The following is a 16,901-nucleotide window of genomic DNA, read 5'->3' as shown; positions in this document are numbered from 1 at the left end:
GTCGTTCCCTGACTCAGTCAGTACCCCGCTCCGGGGCTTTCCCTTCCCTGACAGTCTCTCCGGCTCAGCGATATACACCCCAACCTGACGCCTCGGTGTCCTTCTGCTTCTCCAGAGCCGCCTCCCGCGCCAACTCCTCCGCGAACGCACGTGACCACGCAGGGCGGTGACTCTGCCGCCGCAGTGCTCCGCCCAGACCTCGCCGCTTCCGCTGGCCATTGCAGCCCCGCCCCGAGGCGGGGGGAGCCAATCCTCGTACACGTTTCTTCGCTCCGCCCCGGCGCCCTCCTCGGCGCTCGCCCCTCCCTCCGCCCGCCGGCCCGCCCGTCAGTCAGTCAGGCAGGCAGTCGGTCCGAGTGGCCGTAGGCCCTGTTGCTCTCCTAAACGGTTCCCTCCTTGCTCTTTCCCGGTTAGCGTCGGCAGCTGCACCCGCAGCGGCGCGGTCCCTCCGAGAGGCGCGGCGTGGGCCGAGCGGCGGCCGCGGAACGTCGAGCCTTTCGCGGCGGAGGCGGCGGCGGCGGCGGCCCGGCAGCCAACATGGCGGCGGCGGCGGCGGCGGGCGCGGGCCCGGAGATGGTCCGCGGGCAGGTGTTCGACGTGGGGCCGCGCTACACCAACCTCTCGTATATCGGCGAGGGCGCCTACGGCATGGTGTGGTGAGTGTCCACGCCCGCTCGCAGGCCGGGCCACGCCCGCCCACCCCACCGCCTGGGGACGCAGCGGACGCAGCCGCGGCCTCGTCCGCGCCCCGGCCTCCGGCGCCGCTGCGACCCCAATCCATGACTTCACTGTGGTCGCTGCGCCGGGGGCCTCAGGCGGGGCCCGCGAGACTGTCGAGGTTTGGGTGTTGCTCGCGGCGGTTCGCGGGCCGGCCTTCGATTGTCGCGGGGAGGGGCGTAGGGGGCGGAGGCCAGCACCCGGGGACCCCCAGACCCGCCGAGTTTAGAGCCAGGATCCCCGGGAAGGGAACGGAAGCGGTCCCTCATCCCCTTCCACCTCCCAGTTTGCTAGCATCGTGGCCTTCTTTTTGACATCCGATTGTAAAGCCAGGAATTCCTTCAGAGGCTTGTCGACGGTGGTGTTGGCCGCGGTCTTGAAAGGGGTTCGCCTCGGCATGTGTGCCGAACGCCGAAATAATGATCTTCCCTCTCCCGTTTCCCTCGACTTTCGTTAATTTTTTTTTTCGGTGATGCTAACGGTGCTCTCCTGCGCAGGCTTTCTATAAAAAGCATTCGTGGCAGCAGTGTTAGTTATGAAATATTTTAAGTTTGAAGTTTTTAAATGGATTTTAATACCCATACTGTTTGCGTTTCATGAAGAATAAGCCAGTTCCGCTCTCTTAATTTATTAGAGTCGTTTGGAGTTGGGCCTGATCTCTTTTTTTTTTTTTTTCTTGACCCCGAGTGAGTTCTCTTGCCAGCAGAAATGTATTCAGACGTTTTAGCACAATTGCTGTGGACTTTTCCTATTAATGTTTTAGTGGTCAATATGTATGCACCCGTAATGGAATTCTTGTAGAATCACTTGCAGCCTCCCTTATCTTGATCCATATCCCTCAGAAACGTTTGTAGTTCTTCGAACTAGCTGTATTGTTTTGTGATGAGGACTTAATGGAAGTGTAGACTCCCTTACACCTAAATCTTCTTGTGAGTGTGTTTTGTTTTGAATGAAAAAGTAAACTAATATATATTGAACACTTGGCAAGTGCTTTTCTAGGTATATTATTTCATTTTATTTGAACAGCCACCTCGAAGGAGGAAAAGGTGGTGATATCCCTCTTTCAGGTGAGAAAGTATTTGTAAGTGAAGCAGATTCTTAGGTCATACAAGTAGAGTCCAGACTTGAGATTGTAGACTGAGGTCCTATTTCAAATGCTGCAGCTCTATTATACCCTACTGTCCTTAAGTGGTGTTATTAATAACTTCAGAATTTTAGCATATATTACTGTTGTAAGTAAATATATTTTTGAACTGTATTCAAATTTGAGTGATTGTGATTTTAGAAATGCCATAAAGGGCATGTTTTAACAAGTATCTTAGAAAGACTTAAAAAAAAAAAGTCTAATTGAATCTTGACCGTTTTCATTTTCTTGAGGATCAAAGTGCTTCACATATACAACTGTGAAAAGTAGTGAACTCAGAGTTAGGAGCCAAAAGAGAATTTAAATTAGGTCAGGTCAAAAGAAATAATGCCCTAGAAGGTAACAAAGTACTGCCCACAGCATCACTTCTCTATCATACATCTGATTGCTGTTGCACCTGCTGGTACGTATGCTGGTAAACACATCTCATGAGAAGCTCAGAATTTTCCATCAAGTCCTTGGGCTCTTTTAAAAAATCCTACATGTAAAATATGGACTGAAAAAATCTAGGTTTAGGACACTTCACTTGAAAGGTTTTTTGTTTTTTGTTTTTTCTTGATAAGATTTTTACCAGTCTGAAGATAACTTACATATAGTAAGTATTTCTGTCATTGTCATAGACTTACTTGACTTTCTGTCAGAGGAGATGCCAAGTACTTTTTTTGAAAAATTTGTTTGATGTTTGTTTATTTTTGAGAGAGAGAGAGAGAGCGAGCATGCATGCGTGAGCAACTAGGAGAAAGGCAGAGAGAGAGGAGACATAGTATCCTAAGCAGGCTTCAGACTCTGAAATGTCAGCACAGAGCTGGACGTGGGGCTCAAACCTACAAACTGTGAGATTGTGACCTGAGCCGAAGTTGTACTCTTAACTGACTGAACCACTCAGGCACCCCTAATGCCAAGTAATTTTTTTACTGTAATTTTCCTTTCCTGAGTAAGATCCAAATATAAGTATAATTGGAATTATAATTCTGGGTCCAGGTTGTAGCTTTTACTGTAATTTTCCTTTCCTGAGTAAAATCCAAATATAAGTATAATTGGAATTATAATTCTGGGTCCAGGTTATAGCTTTTTATCCTCATCTAAATAAGAATTTAATCTGCATTGCACATTCTTAGCATTTAATAAATGTTGATTGTTTATGGGGGGCTTCTTGAATGAAATGTTAATATTTAAATAGTGATATTTTAAAAAATGTGACACTTCCCGACAGAGTTAAAGATTTTCAGGCAGTTAGGAATTTTGCCTTTTTTGTGCAGAGCCCTTTCCTAATCATTATATGGAGGGTATAAAGATGCAGAGTGGAGTTTGAGTTGGGTCTTTAAGAGTGGGTATGATTTTGATGGATAATTGGCTCAAGTGACAGTTTGAGTTGTGGAATCTAATCTTGGGAAAGTATTTAGGTGGCAAGCTGTAGAGGACTCTAAAGGCAAAACTGAGTTTGTATATTTGTGCAATGAAGAAGCATCAGTGATTTTGAAAACAGGCAGTCACATGGTCAATTCTTAGATTTTTTTGGGGAAGATAGATCAACACTGATGGAAATGATAGAAAAAAATTTGGTGGGGGGAATCAATTAGGCTATTGTAACTGCCTGGGTGTGAAGTGAGAAAGTGGCATTGGAGGGTAACAGAGGTGTTGAGAGACCTTATTAAGATTGAGTCCATGGGGCGCCTAGCTGGCTCAGTTGGTAGAGCATGCAACTCTTGATCTCAGGATTGTAAGTTTGAGCCCCATGTTGGGTGTAGAGATTCCTTAAAAATAAAATCTTTCAAAAAAAAAAAATCCATAGTGGGCTCTTCTCTGAAGTAAGATAGAAAGACTGAATTATGGCAAGTGTGGGAAGAAGTAAAGGATAATGCAGTCTTAAAGGGTAAGAGTCTTAGAGATGGGTTTTGGATTTAAGAGGGATTTCTGAGACCAGGATTTCTGAGATTGCATATGGGCATATTTGTTAATTCTAAGACTTCTAGGCTGGGAGCCTGGGAGGATAGTGGTGCTATTATCAGAGGAGAAATACTGGAGGTAGAGCAGGCTTATTAGGGAGAAATAGTGAGTTCAGACTTGTTAAGTTGTGATGACTGTAGGCCATTTAGGCTATATCCAGAAGGCATCTTGAAATTTAGAAGAGGGAAGTTGAAACTGGAGGTGAAAATTATGTAAGTAGTAATCTTGCATGGATGAGTACAGATTCTTATTTGAGGTCATTGATTAAGTGAAATTGCAAGCAGATGTGTATATTCATCGTTTTAGTAAACAATCCATTACATTCAATAGGTTTTCAAAGGGGTCCGTTGTCCCAGAAAGGTTGAAGAACTACTGAGGACAAAGATAACCCAGACAAATATTACTAAGAGATAGGCAAAGGAATAGGAATCTGAGGACTGGTGAGACGTAGAAGAATCAGAAAAAAAGAAAAAAAAAATGTATGACAGAGGAGAAATTGAAGCTGTGCATGCTTGTTCATTTATTAACTAAGATAAGTATTTTGAGTAAGTTGAGTTTGAAATACTTCCTGAATATGATTGAGACATCATACTGGTCACCTCCATAGAGATACTAGTTGAAATAGAGATACTTTAAGAGTGGATAAGATGAGAAAAATATGTCAGAACTGAGTCAAAGAAGTGCCTCACTTTAGGTGTCAATAGAGGACAAGTTGCAGAAGAGGACAGAGGAAGTGTGCTACAGAGACAGGACAACCAGGAATTCACATCATCACAGGAACCAAGGGAGACTGTAGTCATAAGGGATTGGCATTGAATACTGTAGAGGACAAACAATGCAGCTTGAAGACAAGCTATTAGACTTGTTGATTTTTCTACTCTCCTAAAAAAAAAAAAAAAAGATTCAAGCAAAATTTCAGTGTGATCATCTTCCTAATGGTTTAACATCCTGTGTTACTAAAACTTGTTGATTATGGCAGACTAGTAGAACCACCGTTTAAATCAGCACTTTCTGTTTGTTTTGTATACATTAATTAATCCTCATAACCACACTGCAAATGTGGTTGCTCTGTATGAAAGTGAGGAAACTTGAGACAGAGAGATGTTAGTTAACTTGCCCAAGGACACAAAGCTAGGAAATGATAGAGCATCCCAGCCTGTATGGTTCCTAAATGATGTGCCACCAAAGATCAAAGTTGAGAAAATATATGCTTTTAATAACAGGAAATACCTGTTGTCTCCTTGCTTGTATCACTTTTTAGCCTTTCTAAAAACTTTCACATAAGGTAATTCAGAAAATATTTATTGAGCACCTGTTATGTGCCAGGATTCCCATGGTCTCTGCCCTGTAGTACTTTTTAGTCCAAATAGTTGTATGGAATTGAACAGTAATACAGAGTATACCAGTCCATTCAGAAAGAATATGTGTAACGATTTGAGAAAAAGGAGGCCTGAGTGATGTGGAGCTGTTGGGCTGTTTCTATGGCTTCACAGACTTTTGAGCTGGGTGTTGATGTATGATTAGGATTTCGCCTTGAATGTGCATTCTAGGTAAAGGAAAATGTACATGCAAAAGCAGCACATTAGGTCAGGAAAACCACAAGTTGTTTGGGATGGCAGGAGTATAGGGTGCCTTAAGGAGAAAGCTGAAGTTGAGACAGTGGGATGGGCAGGGTCAAATCCTGAAGGACATTGTTTACTGAGGAGTTCAGTTTCATTTGTTAAGTGAGAGTCATTAAAGGATAGTCTTGTCTCTGCCAGTTCCTCCTCAAATTTTGTGAATTATGTTCCCCTCTTTGTCTTTTTTATGCTTCCTACCTGCTCTGCTTACTCTCTTTTCTTTCTGCTTATCTAGGGTTATTCAGTGGGTATGACTTTTATCCCCTTTCCAGGGATATTTTGAAATGTCTTTGGGTTTTGTTTTGCTTTGGTTTTTTTTTGGTTGTTACATTGATTGGGGAGTGTTATAGGCCTTCCATTTGTAGTGGTGGAGGCAGGTATGCTAAACGACCTACAGTGCGTGGTACAGTCCCTGTGCAGGAGAATTGTCCTGTCAGGATGCTAGCAGTATACCCCTCCAACCTTTGCAAAACATCGGGCCCTGTTCAAGTCCTGACTTCCTCTAAGGCTCATCTCCTCCATAAACATACCCTTACTGCTGTCTGCTGTTAGCACTCCCTCCCTTCCTAAAACTCTGGTAGGTCATTTGTACTACCTGTTTGAAAGGCAAGACTAGCAGTAGTGTATATCATTTATTGAAGCTCAAGACAAATGGATCTGGGATCAGATTCTTAGTTTTGCTTGTTAATTGTTAATTTTTTTTAAGTGTTTATTTTTGAGAGGGAGAGAGACAGACAGACAGAGCATGAGCAGGGGAGGGGCAGAAAGAAAGGGAGACACAGAATCCAAAGCAGGTTCCTGGCTTTGAGCTGTTAGCACAGAACCCGACCAACGTGGGGCTTGAACCCAAAAACTGTGAGATCATGACCTGAGCTGAAGTTGGACACTTAACTGACTGGGCCACCCTGGTACCTCAATTGTTAATTTTTTTTTTAATTTTATTTTTAAGTAATCTCTGCACCCAACATGGGGCTTGAACTCACGACCCCAAAATCAGGAGTCACATGCTCTACCAACTGAGTCAGCCAGCAGCCTCTGTTAACCTTCTTTTTTTTCTTTAAAGATTTATTTATTTATCTATCTATCTATCTATCTATCTATTTATTTATTTATTTATTTATTTTGAGAGAGAGTGAGCAAGCAGGGAAGGGCAGAGAGAGGGGGACAGAAGAACCAAAGCAGGCTCCATGCCATCAGCACAGAGCCTGATGCAGGGCTTGAACTCATGAGCCATGAGATCATGACCTGAGCTGAAGTTGGATGCTCAACTTACTGAGCCACTGGGATGCCAATCTGTTAACTTTTAATGAAGAAATCTCTTGGATACTTTTGGGAGCTCAAATATCTGAGTACACCAGTTTACATGAGCAACAGAAAATTCAGTGTTTTTGAAAGTTTTGAGTACTTTCAAGCTATTCAACAAAATTGATTTTGATATTAATAGCATCCCTATTGTGTAGAATTCTTCAGGTGCCTTGGTGGTTCAGTTGGTTGAGCTTCTGACTCGGTTTTGGCTCAGGTCATGATCTCATGATTTGGGAGTTTGAGCCCCGCATCAAGTGCTGCTGTTTGGAGCCTGCTTGGGATTCTCTCTCACCCTCTCTCTCTTTAAAAAAGAAAAAAAAAAAAAAAGTGTAGAATTCCTGTGGTTAGCTATAACTGATAAGCCATTTCCATGAATTTAATTTGTTTTTCATTATCAAGTATTTATGAGAACATTTTTACAAAAAGCGTCCCAGTTTTCCCAGGAACCATATAATATTTTCCATTTTGTTCACAATAAGGTACCTACTAATTAAAAAAGAACTGATTCCCCAACAAACATCCAGAGCTACTTCACCCTGTATCCAGTTCACTGTACCCACCTACCTAACCCTGAGATGCTATTTCTTCCCTTTTGTTTCTCTTTCACTACTTGGGCCTCCCTCGCATTGGAAAGCCAGCAGGGATTCTCCAAGGCACTTTTCAGATTCTTAGTTAGGACAGTGTATGTGTTTTGAACCCATGGCCAGTAGGAGCTGGGAAGTAGGGTGTGGGGGTAGGGACCTGCACAAGCCTGCCTTGTTTTAGGTACTGTGGTTTCAAGTTCATTTTCTTTCTCATCTTTGAGGTAATAGATATTTTTTTTATTTTATAGATGAAGAAACCAGATTTCATGTAACTTGTCCAGGGTTCACAGCCAATATATATATAGTGGAATTGAGATTTATCTAGACCCCCAAATCTGTGACTTTTTTTGTTTTTTGTTTTTGTTTTTTTTTTGATAGGTTTTACTCTGTTATACCAAGCTATCTGGAAACATACTTCCTACAGCCCCGGTTCCTGAATGCATTGGCACCGAAGTATAAAATGGTAATTGTCAGAGCTAACTTGGGGCTGTAGGGAGGTAGAAAAGGGAAAAACTGGATACTTGGAAAGGATGAGGGAGGTAGGGTCAAACTTTTTTATCAGGAGGTTAGTGTTGATTTCTTCTCACCCTTTCTACCTACGTCTACCAGTTTCTTGATTTCCATTCACTTAATGATGTTATTAAGTGTGTACCTGGCCTATGTGCTAGGCAATAGGATCAAAGTGTTGAACAGAAGAGGTGGTTTTACTCTGTGGTGTTTATAGTCCCACAGGAAAGGAATAACACCGAGTATGATGAGGTGCACAGTGCCACCGGGGCGTATAAAAGGTGGAGCTAAAATGTTTTGAATAGTCTGGGAAGATTTCCTGGAAGAAGTGGTGTTTAAGTTGGGACCTGAAGAACAACTTGGAGCTAGCTAATTGAAAGGTAGTGTAAGGTGCTGGAGTGTTTCATGCACTGTCTCATAGAAAATGACTGTAGAAATGGAACTTGTGATTAAGATTCAGGGCTCTTTCTTATGGTATTTCAGGGATAGGAAGTGCAGTTAAAGCTTCAAGTATGGTTGTAACCAGGAACTAGAAAATAGACCAGCGTGCCTACCTCCTTCTCTCTTGACATTTACAAAATCAACTTGCACCCTTCGTCTCTGCACAGAGATTTTTTTTTCCTTTTTCAACACATCCCCATGCATTTGGCAGAAGAGAGCTTACCCTTGGTTCCCCAAGGTATGTGTCTTTATTTTTTTATTTTTTATTTTTTAATTTTTTTTTTTAACGTTTATTTTTGAGACAGAGAGAGACAGAGCATGAATGGGGAGGGTCAGAGAGAGGGAGACACAGAATCTGAAACAGGCTCCAGGCTCTGAGCTGTCAGCACAGAGCCTGACGCGGGGCTCAAACTCACAGACCACGAGATCATGACCGGAGCCGAAGTCGGCCGCTTAACCGACTGAGCCACCCAGGCGCCCCCCAAGGTATGTGTCTTTAGTACATTGACAACTAGAGGCTGAGAGCACTCTAAATCTAATTCCTGGGGTAGAGAATCTGATCCAGTTTGGGATGGTGTCCACCTCTGGTCCAGTCAGCTGGTGGAATCATTTGAAAAGGCTGGACTTCTCTAAGGTATGAGGTATGAGGTGGGGGTAGTCAAAAGATGCCTCTTATTGAGTGCTAACTTGCCGGGTTAGTTCTTGGTGCTGTTTCCCCTGCTCTTCTCCAGGCTGGAATTTTTCCCTGCTTTTTGGAGCCTGTGGGGAAGGAAGGGAAGAGAGGAGAGGGAGAAGTAGTTGAAGCAGAAGGAGGGCTTTGGGTTGCTTTTAGAGTTCTTTTATTTTTCTATATCTGGCATTATAGGGGTGGCCCCTAAACTGGGTGGTATCTTTAAAATTTATTTAATATTTGATACATATATAACATGTAACACATGTATGAGTTATGCAGCCTAACAATAAAGTAAACAGCTAAGAAACAACATCTGCTGAGTGACTTCTTGACCAGATTGTCTGAGGCCAGCATTCTGATCTTTGGCCACAGGCTTCCTCCCAAGGTTTAACTTTTTTTCTGGAAGCCTGTATGATGGAGCATGTAAGAGCATGGGTTTTTACTACTTAGATATGTGACTGCTGTAGGTTATCCAACTTGAGTCTTGTTTTCCTTATCTGTAGAAAGGGGGTAGTGTTGTATTCCTCAGTGTCATGAGGATTAAATGATGTAGGTGAAATGCTGAGTGCTCATACCTGGTTAATGCTCTAATTGTTATTCCCTTGAAGTAAATGGACCTGGTAAGACCTGGATCCTCTCTCACCTCACTCAGTCTCGTGGAGTATAAAGCAACTTATGCAGAAATAAAATGGTTAGACTTTGGGTCTATCAGGTTCCAGTTGTGTGATCTTGGGCATATGCCTCTCCTGTCCTGTTTGATTGAATGACCAGAGAGCATCTTATGTGCCAGGCCCTGAGCCATGTTCCTTGATCTCCCTCAAAAATGTTATACTAGTGTTTGGGGCAGGCAGGTAAGGAAATAAATTACTGAGTAATATAGTAAAAGTACTGTTATAAAATCATTCTGTGCTGAGCAGCTAACTCCCATCTAGGCTTCCTAGTTATAATTAACTCAACAAATAACATATGCACTAGACATGTTGTAGTTTTGTGGGTACATCAGTGAAATAAACATGTGGCCCAGGGAGCTTACAGTGTGTGGGATGCCTGGTGGAATGGGAGTGGCTTGAAGAGAGGGTTACAAGAGAGGCCTGGTCAGGGCCTTGGTGTTAACTTCTTTCCAGTGAGTTTTCCTTAATTTCTTTTTATAGCATTTATCCCCAACACAAGTCTAAAATACTTTTTTTTAAGTCACTAGATATGTCATTTAATTTTATTTTCTTTTTAATTTTTTTTTTTTTAACGTTTATTTATTTTTGAGACAGAGAGAGACAGAGAATGAACGGGGGAGGGGCAGAGAGAGAGAGAGGGAGACACAGAATTGGAAGCAGGCTCCAGGCTCTGAGCCATCAGCCTAGAGCCTGATGCGGGGCTCGAACCCACAGACCGCGAGATCGTGACCTGAGCTGAAGTCGGACACTTAACTGACTGAGCCACCCAGGCGCCCCATATGTCATTTAATTTTAAATGGCCTTCCTGTTTTTCTGCATTTGGGAAGCTGAATGCACAAACCAATTTTTTAAGTGGGTTATTCTTTCTATTGTTATTAAATGAAAAGAAAGCACTTTCTATACTAAGTGCTTCTTTTCTATACTAAGCAGAACATAAGTGTTTCTTATTACATATGTCCCCTAAAATAATTTTTGAGAATTTGAAGCCATAGCATAATTGTTCTATTTAAGAATCATATTTTGTTGTAAGAAATAAAACTGAGTGACAACTAAAAAATTGGTGGGGTATCCTAACCAAGAATATTAATAGTTTCTTAACCAGTCAGGATCATCTACACAAATTCAAACTCTGTAGTTGTAATTTGTAAGGTTATTTCAATTACTAGCATTAATGAGGTGGTTTTTCCAAGCCTAAGTACCCTTAGAGCCTCCTGCTAGTGTGCTGGAAGGGTGGCCAGGTATGAGTCTAATACAGATATTGAGAATTCCCTTTAAGGACAACCTGAAGAGTCAAACAAATGGACAGAAAATGAAAATTGCAGCTCCTACTAATTATCAGGGTCTTACATTTTGTAGTTTGGACCTTAATTTGGCTAAACAAGCTCTCATCTATTTTTTAAAGTTTATTTACTCTGAGAGCGTGTGTGAGAGAGTGAGCATGAGCATGGGAGTAGCAGAGAGAGAATCCCAAACAGGTTCCGTACTGTTAGTGCAGAGCTCAGCTTGGGGCTCGATCTCACAAACTGGAAAATCGTGACCTGAATTGAGACCAAGAGTTGAACACTTAACCAGCTGAGCCATCCAGGCACCCCAACAAGCTCTTTTAAAATGCTTATATCCCTCCTTACAGCACATAGCCTTATCCATCACTTAATATGACATTGATTTTTTAAAAATTGTCCAAATAGCAAGCAAAAGGAAGCTTCTCTAGCTGTCTGCCTTTTATTTTAAAATAGCTATATCAACATATCCTAAAATTAAGTGTTCAGTTCAATAATTTTTAGTAAATTAACTAAGTTGTACAGCCATCACTGCAATCCAGCTTTAGAACATTTCCATCATTACAAAAAGTTCCCTCTTGTCATTTGCAGTCAGTTCCCACTCCTACTACCACCTCCAGACAATTCCTGATCTGCTTTCTGTTTTGCCTGTCCTTGAACTTTCATGAAAATGGAATCATGCAAGATACAGTTTTTTGTATCTGGTGTTTTCTTAAACAGGTTTTGAAATTCATCCATGTCCTTCCCAGAATCTGTAGTTGATTGCCTTTTGTCATTAAATAGTAATTAATTGGATGGATATACTAGATTATGGAAATGTGGAATGTTTTTGGGTTTTGTCTATTATGGATAATACTGCTATACATTCATCTGTGTTTCTGTGTGGACATTTGGCTTTTATTTCTCTTGGTTACTTAGAAGTGGAGCTGATGGGCCATAGGGCAAGCAATGTGTATATGTAGGGGAGGGGATAATAGTGATTTTATTTTAAACCATAATAAAATTACAAATTAAATCATTGAACAAATATGAATACCCTATGTACTCGTCACTATTCTAGGTACTGAGAATAGTGTGGTGAACAAAACTTAGTCCCTGATCTTGAGTTTGCTTTTTAGTAGAGAAGGTAGACTGTCACAAGCGCATAATGTTTCACTTACTGGTGAGTAGTATGAAGAAAACTTTTATAAAATGGGTTAAGAGTATAGAGTGGAGGCTGCCTGGGTGGCTCAGACGGTTGGGCATCAGACTTCGGCTCAGGTCATGATCTCCTGGCTCTTGGGCTTGGGGCCCTGCATTGGGCTCTGTCTGCTGACAACTCGGAGCCTGGACCTTGCTTCAGATTCTGTGTGTGTCTTTCTCTCCCTGCCCCTCTCCCTTTCATGCTCCGTCTCTCTCTTTGAAAAATAAACAAACATTTCAAAAAAAAAAGTCTTTAAAGAGTATAGAATGGAAAGAGGAAGGCATTTTTTTTCTGTAACAGAATAATTTTAAGCATTTTTAATGCTACACATTTAACACAATTTTTTACATTTAACAACTTTTTAATTTTATTTTTTAATTAAATTTTTAAAAATGTTTTATTTATTCTTAAAAGAGATACAGAGCATGAGCAGGGGAGGGGCAGAGTGAGAGAGGGACACAGAATCTGAAGCAGGGTCCAGGCTCTGAGCTGTCAGCACAGATCCTGATGCAGGGCTCAAACTCACAAGCCCTGAGATCATGACCTGAGCCGAAGTCGGACACCCAATGAACTGAGCCACCCAGGTGCCCCTAATTTTTTTAAATGTTTATTTATTTTTGAGAGAGACAGACTGCAAGTGGGTTAGGGGCAGAGAGAGAGGGAGACACAGGATCCAAAGCCAGCTCCAGGCTCTGAGCTGTCAGCACAGAGCCGATGCAGGGCTCGAACTCATGAACTGCAAGATTATGACCTGAGCCGAAGTCAGATGCTTAACCAACTGAGCGACCCAGGTGCCCCTTAACAACTTTTTTAACAATATGAAATGTATAGAAATATTATGAAGACAATACAAAAAAGCCTTTTCCCTGCCCTATTTGAGAGTAAATTGTTGATGCATACAGTGCCTCATGTCACCAGAACACTTCAATGTGTATTTTTACCAAATGAAATATCTCCTACATAACTGTAACATAGCCAGTCACCACCATCAGGAAATTAACAATGACACATTATTACTTCCTCCTCTTCAAACCCTATTCAGCAATCTGTGTTTCATTTAGTTGTCCTGTCTCTTTGGTCGTCTTAAGGCTGGAGCATTTCCTCGGACTTCCTTTGGCTCCAATGCCTTGACACTTTTGAAAATAGTGTTTTTATTTTTTAAGAAACCACCAGACTATTTTCCAAAGCATCTATACCATTTTACATTTCCATCAGTGATATATGAGGCATTCCAGTTCTTCACAGCCTTACCAACACTTGGTTTAGTCCATCTTTTTTGATTGTATCCCATCTAGTGAGTTTATAAGTGGTATTGCATAATAATTTTAATTTGCATTTTCCTCATGATTAATGATGATTTTTTTCCTGTGCATATCAACCAACCAGTTATATCTATTCTTTGGTGAAGTGTCTTGTCTTAACTTTTGCCCATTAAAAAAAAAAAAAACCCATCTCTGACTTGGTTTTGAGATATAGAGCTCAGCACCCTCCATGTTTTCCTTCAGAATAGGAACAGCCAAGAATTTGAAGCATAATCCAAATCTAATCATGAGGCAACACCAGAAAAACCCTAGGTTAGGGATATTCTACAAAATAACTGCCTGTAATTTTCATGTCAAGGTCATGAAAGTCAAGAAAAAACTGAGGAATTGTTCCAGACTGATGGAGTCGAGGTGTGACAGCTAAATGTGATTCATGAGTCTCAGTTGGCACAATTGAATGGGGGCCTGAAGACTAGATTGTAATAATGTGCCAGTGTTAACAATTTTGGTATTTGCATTATGATTATGTGGGAAAATGGTCTCGTTTTGTTTGTAGGAAATACACACTAAATACCCCCTAATAAGGGGGTAATGAGGCATCATATTATTAACAGACTTTCAGATGCTTCAGAGAGTAAAAGTTTGATGAACTATGTTTACAATTTTTCTGTAGTTTAAGATTTAGTTCCTTTTCACTAAAGAGTTGTTTTTGGGTCCCAGAAAGGTGCTTGTACGAGGGTGTGTTGAAATTTGGGAGAAGTCACAAAAGGCATCTTTGAGGCAAGTGAAAGAACATTGGCCTGGGTGTCAGGGGACCTGAGACTCCCTCCATCCCTGCCATTGTTGACATGTTTCATGGGCTTATGCTGGTCACTTTGCTTCTGCGGGTTTTGGTTTTTGTTATCTGAAAATTAAGTGCTTAGGTAAAATCTCTAAAGTCCCTTCCAGCTCTAATGTTGTCATTGCCCGCAGAGACATTACATGAAATTAGCGTGTGTGCACATGTGTATGGTCATGTGTATATATGCATACATATGTACACATATATAAAGAGGTATCGTGTATGGATTATTTATTTCCGTTACTGGAAAGCTATCCATTTTAGTGTGGCTTACCTGAGAAACCTCTGGGTAGTCATTACTGAGATCTAAAACAATGGGGAGGGGTGCCTGGGGGTTCATTTGGTTAAGCGTCTGACTCTGGTTTTGGCTCAGGTCATGATCCTGTGGTTTGTGCATTTGTGAGTTTGAGCCCTGCATCCATGCTGGTGCTGGCAGGGCAGAGCCTGCTTGGGATTCTCTCTCTCTCTCTCTCTCTCTCTCTCTCTCTCTCTGTCTCTGTCTCTGTCTCTCTGCCCCTCCCCTAAGTGCACGCTCATGCTTGTGTGTGCGCATGCTCACATGCATTCTCTCTCAGAATAAATAAACTTAAAAACAAAAACCGGGGAGGGGGGGCCTTGGGTGACTCAGTCTGTTGGGCATCCAACTTTGGCTCAGGTCGTCAGGTCATGATCTCACGTCTCGTGAGTTCATGTGTTGGGCTCTATACTGACAGCTCAGAGTCTGGAGCCTGCTTCGGATTCTGTGTCTCCCTCTTTCTCTGCCCCTCCTCCACTTGCACTCTCTCTCAAAAATAAGCATTAAAAATTAAAAAAAAAAAAAACTGGGGGAACTTCCTATTAAAAACTAACAAAATAATTTAATATTAAAAGCTCACAAACGCTTGAGGAAATGATTATGTTCTGTGCTTTAAAAAAAAAATAGCGTTTATTATTGAGAGACAGAGTATGAGCATGAGGGGCAGAGAGGAGGAGACACAGATTCTGAAGCAGGCTCCAAGCTGTCAGCACAGAGCCCGACACAGGACTCGAACCCACGAGCCGAAGTCAGACGCCCAACTGATGACTGAGCCACCCAGGCACCCCTGTTCTGTGCTCTTAAGTTGGAACTTCCTACACTGTACCAAAGTACTGGTTTACCTCAAGTGATTAGATTTTTCACGTGTGTTTTTATTTTATTTTTATTTTTTTAAGTTTATTTATTTATTTTGAGAGAGAGAAAGTGTCCATGCATGTGAACAGGGGAGTGGCAGAGAGAGAGAGGGAGAGAGAGAATTCCAGGCAGGCTTCATGCTCAGCACAGAGTCCAGTGCAGGGCTTGACCCCATGATCCCACCACCGTGAGATTATGTCCTGGTCTGAAATCAGGAGTCTGATGCTTAAGCGACTGAGCCACCCAGTCTCCCCGAAGCAGATTTTTTTTTAAAGATCAATGTAATCTTTTCCTGTAAGTTTTGCAATACCATAGAGGCATATAAAAATATTTGATGTTATGTTTCAGATCAGTGAAAAACCAGTTGACAGCAACACTAGATTCATCTATCTAGAGCTGTCGTGAGAAGCATTCATCCTCTTGTTGGGCCATTCCACCTGTCATATATTTTGCTGATGTTTTTGAGCATCCTTTCAGGACAACTCTGATTACTTACCATCCACATGATGATAAAAGTGATATTCTTTGGAAGTGTTGTAAATTCTTTCTTTAGTCCAGAAGGAGCTGGAAAGAAAGAACATTTGTGATTGTCACTCTGACATAACTGCTAGGAAGAGCCATTTATTTCCTGCCACCAAGAAAGTGTAAGACAGAAATATTCATAAAAAGGCCGAAGTTTTAGAGAAACTTCAAGAATTGTTTCTGGTTACCCCAGCAGGCAGAATGTAGCAGAATGTTACCAAGAACTGGTAAATTTGTGTAGCATCCTAGAATTTAATGCTAATCTATAAAAATGTAAATTGGATAATATTTTGGCCTTTCATGGTTTCTGACTAGAGCAGGAAAGCCTCATGTTTCCCTACTAAGTAAGATGCTAGCATTGGACTGAGGTGTATTTCATTTACGTTAAGAAAGTATCTGTCACTTCCTATTTTGGTTGATTTTTTTAACGTAAATGAGTGAATTTTGTCAAATGTATTTTCTGCCTCCCATGAAGATGATCATATGATTTTTTTCTCATTACCATTACTAATATGAGGATCATATTAATAGATTTCCTTATATTGAACCTTCCTTACATTCTTGGAATAAATTGTACTTGGTTATATTGTATTATTTTGTATAATATGCTGTTGGATTTTGTTTGCTAATGTTTGAAGATTTTGTGTTGATATTCATAAATGATATTAGTCTATATATTTGTGCAATCTTTTGACAGGTGTAGGGTTTACTCTTATACTTTCTTCATAAAGTGAATTTGGAAGTTTTTTCTGTGTTCTGAGATAGCATTGGGATTACTTTACCTTTCTTTTCTTTTTAAAAAATTTTTAAAATGTTAATTTATTTTTGAGGGAGAGAGAGAGCACACATGTGCATGCGTGCCTGCAGGGGAGGGGCAGAGAGAGAGGGAGACACAGAATCTGAAGCAGGCCCCAGGCTCCAAGCTGTCAGCACAGAGCCCGACTTGGGACTCAAACTGATGAACCATGAAATCATGACCTGAGTTGAAGTCAGATGCTTAATCGGCTGAGCCACACAGGTGCCCCAAACATCATCGGTACCTTAGAAGTGACTTA

The 16,901-nt window shown here is 41.4% G+C and overlaps 1 protein-coding gene across 2 annotated transcripts in view; it reads left to right on the top strand.

Moving 5' to 3' along the window:
* Positions 1-335: 335 nt before the first annotated feature.
* MAPK1 (mitogen-activated protein kinase 1) overlaps positions 336-16,901 on the top strand; it is a 106,196-nt gene continuing 89,630 nt past the window's right edge. Inside the window, exon 1 of one of the 2 annotated variants that reach the window (XM_060613099.3) lies at positions 336-656. In XM_060613099.3, the coding sequence (XP_060469082.1) occupies positions 538-656 (119 nt within the window). In that variant the 5' untranslated portion in view covers positions 336-537. Of the gene's footprint in view, positions 657-7,738; positions 7,780-16,901 lie in introns of those variants that run through there. The other variant, XM_060613100.3, reaches the window with a different exon arrangement.

Source organism: Panthera onca, chromosome D3 (assembly GCF_046562875.1).
Source record: "Panthera onca isolate mPanOnc1 chromosome D3, mPanOnc1 haplotype 2, whole genome shotgun sequence".
In the NCBI taxonomy this organism is placed as follows: Eukaryota; Metazoa; Chordata; class Mammalia; order Carnivora; family Felidae; genus Panthera; species Panthera onca.
Note: the sequence above shows the minus strand (reverse complement) of the source record. Positions and strands in the feature narration are given on the sequence as shown.